Genomic DNA, 10567 nt, shown 5'->3' on the forward strand with positions numbered 1-10567 from the left:
AGAGCAGACCTTTGTCTGAGTATTTGTCATGATTTCTTCCAAATTTGTGGGTCGCCTTTTCACTTTGTTAAATTTAAAGTTTAGAGGCAAGACACTATTATAAACACTGCAGTTCAATCTAGACTAAATGCTCCTTGAGAAAAGGAAAAAAAAAAAAGCCTGTGTTTTCTAGGCTCCTAGGAGGAGCCCAGGTTGTGGAGTGCTATGGAGTGCTGAAGAACAGAGGCTTTGGCATGAAGCCGATGCTGTCCTGATCTCAGTTGTGCCCTAACTAGACTTAAAATCTCAGATGCATTACTGACCTGCTCGGGACCTCATCAGAAAATGGGGTTCACAATGATAACAGTCATCTCTGTCTTGTTGGAATAAATGCAGAAATGTGTGTGAAATGCCAGGCAGAGCAACTGATGCAGGTCGGCAGGGGCCAGTTGTAGGCACTAAACCATGTGGCCTCATCGTCACTTCACCAGTCTCTGTGCAAACGTCGCAGTCCCTCTTAGCAATCTAATGGCACTTGGTTTCCTGTTCTTAGACTCCTTGTACTACGCGCTCAGCCACTAAGGGGTCAGGGAGGAGTAAGTGAAAGCGGCTCTTTTCAGAATGGAGGCAAAAAGAAGTCACTGGCTGGCTAACAATTTCAAGTGAATTATATTCGTGGGGCTTTCCTGCATCAGTGTTAATCACAGGGCCATAAGACCATAAATACAAAGAAAACCACCAAGGGAGAAGAGTGCCAGCATGGGTCTGGCAGACAGGAAGGAGCCTGGATGTGGCTGTCGGAGGGAATCCTAGGCTCTGGGGTCTTTTCTTGAACCAAAAAAGTACAAGACATGGGCAGCCATGTCCTCAGCTTGGAGGTGGAGGAGAAAAGAAAGGAGCAGTGTAAAAATGTGCTTAAGAGACTATATATAAACATGTGAATGAAACTCCCATATAAGCATTTGCTTATTGTCTTTGAAAAACAAAGCCAGGAGTGCGCTGATTTTTTGAAACTGTAAACTATCGGGCAGCTTAAGAAATCAGAGCTGCCACCATCAGGGAAGAGAGCTCAGCCATGTTCACAGAAATCCTTCTAAGCATACTTGGGTCGCTGCCCTGTTGACACCAAGAGTCTCGGTTGTGGCCCTCTGCCCACTCCCCCTCCCCTAGGGAGCATCTAGCTGGTGTATGCCTGCGTCATCCCTCTACTGCACATCCTTCATCTGAAGTGCTTCCGCTAGAGAACATACAGACTCACAGGGGTGGTCTGTGATAATCTTTGTTATCAGGAGCCTGCAAGCCTCCTTTCATCTTGTTAAAATTATACCCTTTCTGCTAAGAGTGAAAAGAAAACCAAGAATTGGTAATTGTACCCCACTCAGCCCATCTGAACCGAGGGAAAGTGGCCCATCAACTCTTCTTGAGTCACATCACTATTCATGTGGTTTTTGTGTTTCCCACTCTGCCCCTGACATGCCAAGATTTCACTCAATTCCTGAGAGGTAGGGTGGGAACCATCCTGGTTATAATAACATAAACACCATGTGGCAGACAGTGTGTGAAGAGCTCTACAAAGATGAGCCTCTCAACACCCTGGAGAAAGAGGTGTTATTATTATTATTATTTTTAAATATATCCATCTTCTAGATGAACTAAGGAGACAAAGAAACCTGCTCATGGCTACACAGCTAGCAACTTGTAAAGCAGGGATTTGACTCCAGGCAACCTGGCATCAGAGCTACCTGCTCAATCTGTGTTCTAATGTGAATTTCAAAACTCTATCCTGTTATACTAGAGATTACACGTTTGTTAGACCCCAAACTCATATGATAAAGCCTTCTGTATTAGTACATTTTCTGTTGTTAAAACAAAATACTTGAAGTTGAGTAATTTATAAAGAATAGAAGTTTAATTGCCTCACAATTCTGGAAACACAAGAACATGGAGCCGGTATCGGCACAACATCTGGCAAGGTTTTATTAATGCATCATAATATGGCAGAGGGCAGCATCTTCCTGGGAGGAAGGCAGTCATTCACAAACCAGAGGCCAGGCACTTCCCAGATACCGGTTCTGCTGGCCTGTTCATCTTGGACTTCCAGCCTCCAGAACTATAAGAAATAAGTGTCGTTTAAGCACCGTATCTCTGGCTATTTGTTACAGTAGCCTGACCAAAGACATGTTGGGTTAAGATGCTCTCTTCGTGTTGCTAGAAGGCCCATGCCAGCCCACTTCCCCAGGTTCTAAGAACAACAACCATGTGGGACTTCAGTCTGCTCCTGAGGCCACCTCCCTGACTCCTCAAGAGTGGATGAAAATCACTTCCGGCCACTCCCACATCCTGTGGGCCTGCCTAGGTCACGGACAAGCTGTGATGAGCATGTTTCAAGCAAAGAAACAGAATGGGAAAGGGGAATTCAACCACATACTGGGCAGGCATCCTCAGGCCACTCTGTCTTACAAAGGTTCCACCATGGAAGGATGGTGCTTGGTGGCAACATGTTCGGACTTGGAGGATCACCTTCCTTATCCCTGCCCCTTGCCATCACCTTAACTTCCTTCTCCTGTCTACTGAAATACTAAAGATTTGTGGCTGTCACTTTTTCAAAGACTTCATTGACTAGATACTTCCATGTCCATATGGTCCTGGAAATTGCACGCAAGTAAGAGATGCAGAAACATAGAAAGCAGGAGGCCGGGGAGATGGCTCAGTGGAATAAGTGCTTCCCTGGCAAGCGCAAGAACCTGAGTTCAATCCCTGGCTCCACCACACACACACACACTCACACACACAAAAGAAAGAATGAAAGAAAAAAACCAAACATAGAGAGCCCCGATGCCTCGGCTTCACCACATTGCATGGCTCTCAGTTTTTCTTTTTTTGCATGTCAACTTCAAGGATAGTGAGTGCTTATTTTGCTTTGGATTTCCAGGTACCAACTTAGTGCCTAACACACAAGAGATCACTATGTATTGAAATAAATTGGTTAACCATAAGTTTCCTAATAAATTCCTTTATGAGTATATCTCATGTACTGACAAATCTAATTTCAATACTAAAATCAACTTTCCATCACTGTGATAAAATACCTGAGAAAATCAACTTAAAGGAAAGGCTTCTTTTGCTTCACAGTTTCAGAGTTTTTAGTCCAGTCACTTCATTTTTTCTGGGCCTGTGGTGAAGCAGAGCATCATGGGGTGGGGCTGCAGTAGAAAAACTTTATGACTTTGTTGCAGCCAGGAAGAGACTAAGGGCTGGGTTGTTCATCTACTCTCTGAGAGCTTACCCCATTGACCCACCTACTCTCTCCAGCTGGCCCCCGTCCCATCAAAGTTCTACCACCACTCAGTAGTTTCCTCAGCTGAGGTGCACGCCATCAATACTTATGTTCTTGGGGAGCCCCTAAAACCCAAAACATAACAAGGTCCTAAAGAAAATAAGTACTTTGCATTTACATTAGTTTTCCATACTTATGCATCCCTTCCTGCAGCTATTCATGTTTCCCTGTCCACACTATCATTTTAAATCTTTGAAGGCAAGAACCAAATCCTACTCACCTCCAAATGTCCACAGCAAAGCCTCCACCCAGTGGACTCAATGGCTGTTGAGTTGATTCCAGTCATCTCTCTACAAACAGAAACTGAGTGCTTAAACAGACATGTTCTCCCAAGGCCATCTACAATTCACAGTAAAGAATTCAGGAGTAGAATTCTTTGTAATCTTACTAAATTATAAGAGTGAGATCCAGAGCACTGTGATTTTCACAGGGACTCATGTGTTCTAAGGCAATGTGTGTACTCCCTCTTGCTTTCTGCTCATGAACCTCCCCTGAGGCACAGGCTTGCTGGTCTTGCTCTTCATATTGAGTTTTTATCTCAGCATATTATTCAGACTCTCTTCACCTTCAGCCCTACCTAGTCTGTAGAAGCAGTACCAGAGCCCCTGCATTACCTGGTAGTTTGCAACCTACCCCTCTTTAAGACCATTTTCTGTCAGTGTTGAAGTTACAGTAATTCCATATTTTCTCAAAACAGTAGGTTGGGATGGCTGGATTCCTTACCTCTGCCACTTGTGGGCACTGGCACAAGTGTTTTACCAGCTGTACACGTCTTGGGCCCTTGCCAGTTCTCAGATCCCTGTCATGTAGGACCCAAGCTCTGATTACCAGGACACAGACTTTTCTCCTTCCTACACATTCCATGTTTTTTTGGATCAGAGTCTACCAATGCAAAAGACCTTGTTCCTCTCTTCTTCATTGGTAGATCCAGAATTTGGTTCAAGAGCGTTTGCCAATGGAAGAATCTCAAGGCATAAAAAGGTCTGTTTAGCCTCCATGAAGTTGAGGAAGACCTGAGTTTGTAGACAGAAACTTTTGTCCCACATCCCAGAGGTTAGTATCCAGTCTCCCACAGTTGCCCTGCCCTCTGGCCCACCCCTGTCAAGAAGAGCCAGCCAACCCGCTACAGTGGTGGGAAGCACAGCCCAAGGCCTCAGCAGCTCCTTCAACCCCTCAGGTTTTACTGACAGATTCTGCCCCAAGGGCCAGATGGCTTGTTTTTGTTTTTTCTCCTTTCTTTTATATAACACTTCAAAAATGTTTTACCTAAATGTTGGAATTCCAAGAGCAAAACCAAGAAGAAAAAAAACAGTAAGACAAGAGAGAAATAAGCCCTGAACAAAGAGAACTCAGGAGAGTAGGTGTGAATGTATTTAATATCATGGAATTATGAATTTAAAAATGGTTACAATGGTAAATTTCATTTTTATATACTTTATCACAATAATTTTTTAAAATTATAGAAAATTTCCTTACCACTGAGACATAGTACCTGACATCCACAACTTCCAGGAACAGAGATTTATTTGACTCTCGTTCTTGGTCCAAGGCAGGGCTGGCACAAGGAGGGCCTAGTACAGGAAAGCTGCTCTTATGGAAGCCAGAAAGCAGGAGCTAAGGGAAGAGGCAGGAGGAGAATGCACCCTTCCTTGCCACCCCCACATGGTGTACCTCCAACAGCCCCACCTCCTACTACCAAGTCAGCTGCAATGTCCCCATGTCAAATCACCTTCTAGAAAACCCACCTCTGAACACACAAGGCTTTTACAGGACGTTCTAGAGTCAAACTGGAACACAAGATCTGTAGTTGTGGGGAGGTGATGGTTGTCAGAAATTATCTCAAATCTTCTAATTAGTAAATCAAACTGTAATATATTTAGTGTGCTATTATGTATTATATATAAACATAAAGAGAGACAGAAACAGTGAGAATGCAAAATAGAAAATAGCAAAATACAAGATAGATGAAGAAGTAGGGCGATCTTTTTCAAATGAAAGGGGGAAAAATAGAGGGGAAAATGGAAGGAAAGGGGATGGGAAAAGAAAAGAATTGAAGGGGGAAAATAATGAAAATAGTGTTTTTACAAATGGGAAGGAGGAGGGCAGGCCAAATACCTCAGTGGATTAAAGCGCCTGCAATCAGGCTCAGGGGCCTGGGGTTCGATCCCTGGGCCTACCATGCTGGGCCATTCCCAGGGGCACGCTGAGACAGCAATTGAGACTGGGTGTGATGGCGCACGCCTGTAATCCCAGCTCTTGGGAGACTGTATACAGGCGGATCACTATGAGTCCAATCTAGTAGTGAGACCCTGAACACCCTGTAGATCCTTCCCTAAAACACACACGTGCCTGCACGGACACAAGCGCACGCATGCACACACACACACATAATAATAATAATAATAATAATAATAATAATAATAATGAGAAGGGGACCAAGAGTTGGAAGGAACAGGTAGGAAAGGCAGGGCAGGGGATTTTTTTTTACAGTGAGAATTAAGATGTATTATGTACATATACCAGTTCCCCATGATAATTAGAATATTTATGTACAACAAATGTACTAATAAAAAGCCAATTAAAATGTATTTAGGTTAAATTAAGTCAGCTTGCTATGAGCCACAGGGGTCTTTTCGTCTATCTTCTTTCTTGCTGTCATCAAAACAACATGCTATAAGCCTAGACTTCAAATCTGTTCAGCAGCAATCAGTTTTAGGATAAGGACCCTCGGATATTATTTCACCAAGATGTAGTGTGGGAAGGTAGGTCTTTTGTCTCCTTTTAGGCACACATTATCTAGGATTACACTCAGGTTTGTTAGTTGTAGAAAAATTAAGGACTAACGTCTCTTTAATTTCAAATAAAGACACAGTGCAAACCAAATACTCTCAACGAATCAGAAAGCGTTCCTGTCCGCACATGCGCACTTCGTGTAGGTAGCCACTTGTATCCCAAGAACTGTAAATTGTGCCTATGCTGGTGAGTGCATTTATTTTCTGTGTTTAACTTAATCCTCTTGGTGAGATCACCAGGTACTGATGGCAATTTCTAGACCTCTTTAAATAGAAGCATCAGTCAGTACCCCGACTGTAAGCATTTTGAAAACACCACGCATCAAGAAGCAAGACCTGCAGGAAGAATCACAAACATTTATTCTAAAGCAGGTCTTAGCTCAGTCGTCTTATGACTTGGGGCTGTTGCTGACATGAGTCATTGATTCATCACCCCGAGCCCATTCAAAGAGCAGCTAGCTCTTCACAATTCCAGGCGGCAGTCCCTTCTTTGCAAAAGCAGAAATATTCAGAGGGAAAAACCACAAAAGTGTTAAGCACTGGAGATTATATAGCTGGTTATGTGAGTCTATGATGAACTGAGCGAGGCTGATAAAGGCCTACGATGCCCGCGGGATGTGGCACGCTTTCTCTCAGAAACTGTGTGACCACAAGGAGCCGCTTGACTTTGGAGCGATCCTCATCATAGATCCCTTATGCTACATCCACACATAACTATGTCCGTCTTTCAAAGCTCAAATGAGATCATGGGAGTGCCGCGATGGTTTGAATGTGTCCTCTCCCAAATCCAGGTGTTGCCGAGGTGACGGTAGTCAGAGGTGGTGAGGCCATGAGGGCTCCTTCTTGCCTGTGGGGTCAGGCGTCCTTTAGAGAGGGTCCCCTCGCCTTTCCACCCTTCTCCCATAAGAGTACAATGGGGGAAGACGCAGGAACACGAAGTGTTCAGGAACTATCTTGGAAGCGGAGCCCAGGTCCTCACCAGACCAGCCAGCACTTCCATATTGGACTCCTTAGCCTCCAGAACTGTGAGAAGTAAATCTCTACTGTTTATAACATCAGCTTTACCAGGTATCTTACTGTTGTAGCACACACACACACACACACACACACACACACACACACACACACACCACTAAAATGCAAGTGAGTTCTTTTTTCCTGTATTTTAGGGAAGGGTCTACAGGGTGTTCAGGGGTCTCATTACTAGATCGGACTCGTAGTGATCTGCCTATTGACAGCCTCCCAAGAGCTGGGATTATAGGTGCACGTCACCATGCCCAGTCTCAATTTTCTGCTCAGCACACCCTGGGGCGGGGGGGGGGCAGCATGGCAGGCCTGGGGATGGAACCCCAGCCCCTGTGCCTGCTTGCAGGCATTTTAATCTGCTGAGCTATTTGGCAAGCCCGTGAATGGGTTTTCAAATCTATAAATGCAGAGATGCTGGTTACTACAATTTTAAAGTATTATTTAGGGGTCTGCAATATTTCAGAAAGGTGAGACTTTTTCTCCCTGAAGCTTGAAGACCTCCATAGGGAAAAGAAGGTGGAATTCATGAAAATCAGTTCTATAACTATAACCTTCATCTAGTGCCCAACACAAATAACCCATCAACTAAATGTAACAGAATGCATGGATCTGAACTGGGCAAGCAGGAACCTGCCAGGAGCCAGAAACACAGAAGAGCACTTTGGGAACAAGGACACTTTTGGATCCAAACAGCGCTGTGCTGTGGTGCAGAAGTTTGGACTGGGGCTCAGCCAAGCTCGACTTCAAGCCCCAGCTCTGCAACTTACTGGCTGTGGGAACCTGAGTAACTCACTAAATTGTATGTCCTTTGTCTATAAGATGGGAAAATAATACCTTCGCTTTACCAGTTGTAGTGAGGATTAGAAATAATGCACGTAAAGCATTAGTTTGCGATTCTAGTGCTGCCAAAGCAAATGCACACAAATGAGGTGGCTTAAAACAGCAGAAACCTCCTCTCGCCAACCCAATCACAGAGGAAGCGGAGCAAAGGCCCCACTGTCCCCATAGGCAGTCAGGGAGAGTCACTCTGGCCCCGCCCAGCTGCTGGGGGGGCGGGCGCTCAGGTGATGGGCAGCTTGGCACCATGGCGGCGGGTGCAGCTTCAATCTCTGCTCCTGTGCTCACCTGGTCTCTTCTTCTGGGTCCCTTTATGCTGTACAAAAACTTACCATTGCATTTAGGGCCCACTGAGATTCTCCACAATGTTCTCATCCCAGGATCCTAATTTAATGGTCTGTGTAAAAACCCCTTTTCCAACTAGGGTCACATGCACAGGTCCCAGGGATGAAGGCACAAACACATTTGTTGAGAAAGGCACTTTAAACCATGCCGGTATCTAATACATACCTGGCAGAGAGTAGCCATTCATTCTGAGTAACTGCTCAATAATGAACCATTTGAGTGATAATTATTACTATTTTTATCAAGGAAGGACAAGAGTTTTCAGATCCCTCTTCTCTTTCCTCCCTGCCATCATCCATGGGGGGAAGGGAGCTTCACTTGAATGTCACATCAGACCAGCAAGCACCACAGGAGTGACCACATTACCAAGACCAAGTGTGTTTACCTTGAAGGCACCACGGTATTTATCTTTTATCTGCACTACGAAAAATCTAAAAGACCAAGACCACCGTGAAGAAGAAGAGGAGGATTTGCAGCTATCACTTCTCATCTTTTTAGGAAATATAAGCTCCAGAACCTCAACTTCTGAGACAGATCCAAGTCACAACTGGAGAGGAGGGAGGCTAGGGGGATAAAACAACTCAAGGGGTTGGGGTTTATGTCAAACAGATTGTTGTCAGTGTGACAAAATACCTGAGAAAATCAACTTAAAAAAGGGAGAGTTTGTTTTGGCTCAGTTTTGGAAGTCTTAGTCCATGGTCCATGGTCCCGTTGTACACAATTAAAGAGTCATCTTGTGTCTATACTTTTTTATTTTATTTTGTCTTATCACGAAAGCTGTGATCTCATTATCCTGAGACCCAATCTCACCTCTGATAACACCCTCTGGAATTATCACCAATACCTTAATATAAAAATGTTCAAGTTATATGTCATGTAACTGTGCTTTTTTAAAAGGTGCTAAATAGATTAAATGGAGATAAGAATACTTTCCCTAATGTGATTGATCTTAAAAATTGCTATTAAAAATTACTATTAAAAAATTGTCTGTTGCCTCTGGGTGGGTGGTGAGGTTGGGCCTGGGGTGATGAGATCACAGCTTTCATGATGCAGTTGCTCCCCCCAAGCCCACCTCTCAACATTACTGCACTGGGTACCCCAAGCCTCCAACACAGGAGCCTGTGGGAGATATTTCAGAACATCTACCACTTCCCCCCAACAGGTACCTCATCCCATTAGGCCCAGCAGTGTAGTTCAGTGGTAGAGTGCTGGCTGGCATGCACAAGGCTCTGGGTTCAGGACCCAGTATCACAAAGCAAAGGGCGAACAGCTGGAAGACAGGACTCCTGAATACAAAATAAAGGCTGACTATGGGGCAGGTATGGGAGCGCTCTCTCGCTGAGATGCCATGTGTGCTGGTCACCAGATACTGCCATGCCTGTTCCTGGTGGTGGCCCATGATGTCAGACCGCCCTAGTGGCTTTCCCCATTCGCTCCAAGGCCTTCCCTTTAAAGGGTTGCTACTCTTTCCATCCCGTCTCCCTGCCTCTCACAGATCGCTCATGCTATGAGCACATTCTGGTCCACTTGTTCAAGGGCTGCAGAAGGAAGATCCTCTGCCTCAGCCCTTTTTCTCCTCACTGGGACAAAACCCCTGACACCTGCAACTTAAAGGAGGAAGGTTTTAGTTTGGCTCCTGGCTACAGTGCATGATCAGCTGTCTCTAGAACCAGAATCAGCATGGCTGCTCCTGTTCTGGTGGCCAGGGAGCAGGGCACGAGGTTGGAGCAGGAAAGAAGGTCACCTCTCTAGGGAGAGGAACTATTCTCCTGCATCCTGTTTTTTATTTATTTTTTAATTTTTATTTGTTTGTTTATTGTTTGTATTTTAGGGAAGGCTCTGAAGGGTGTTCACAGTCTCACTAGTAAATTGGACTTGTAGTGATCCACCTGTTTACAGCCTCCCAATAGCTGGGATTACAGGCATGCACTACCACGCCCAATCTCAATTGCCAGCTCAGTGCGTCCTGGGGGAGGGGCCAGCAGCAGGCCTGGGGATCAAAACCCCGGCCCCTGTGCCTGCTTGCAGGTGCTTTAATCCGCTGAGCTATTTGGCCAGCCTTTCATTTTTTGAACTGCTGGACATACTTGGAGGAGTAAACAGAAGACAGGAAGGGTAAACCTAAATCACTCTAAATCAAAATTCATGCATAGGATCCATGCATGATGGTGCACATCTGTCATCCTAGAGCTCAAGAGACTGAGGCAGGAGGGTTTCTATGAGTTCAAGGCCAGCCTGAACTACATAGCAA

General features: G+C 44.9%; 1 protein-coding gene across 1 annotated transcript in view; it reads right to left on the reverse strand.

Moving 5' to 3' along the window:
* Positions 1-1896: 1896 nt before the first annotated feature.
* The window catches only part of CUNH8orf89 (chromosome unknown C8orf89 homolog), a 94111-nt gene continuing 85440 nt past the window's right edge, over positions 1897-10567 (reverse strand). The window contains exons 6-7 of the mRNA XM_023722393.1: positions 2022-2089; positions 1897-1904 (exon numbers count right to left, since the gene is read on the reverse strand). Of these exons, the coding sequence (XP_023578161.1) occupies positions 1897-1904; positions 2022-2089 (76 nt within the window). The remainder of the gene's footprint in view (positions 1905-2021; positions 2090-10567) is intronic.

This window comes from Octodon degus, unplaced genomic scaffold (assembly GCF_000260255.1).
Source record: "Octodon degus isolate 3935 unplaced genomic scaffold, OctDeg1.0 scaffold00091, whole genome shotgun sequence".
NCBI classification, from domain to species: Eukaryota; Metazoa; Chordata; class Mammalia; order Rodentia; family Octodontidae; genus Octodon; species Octodon degus.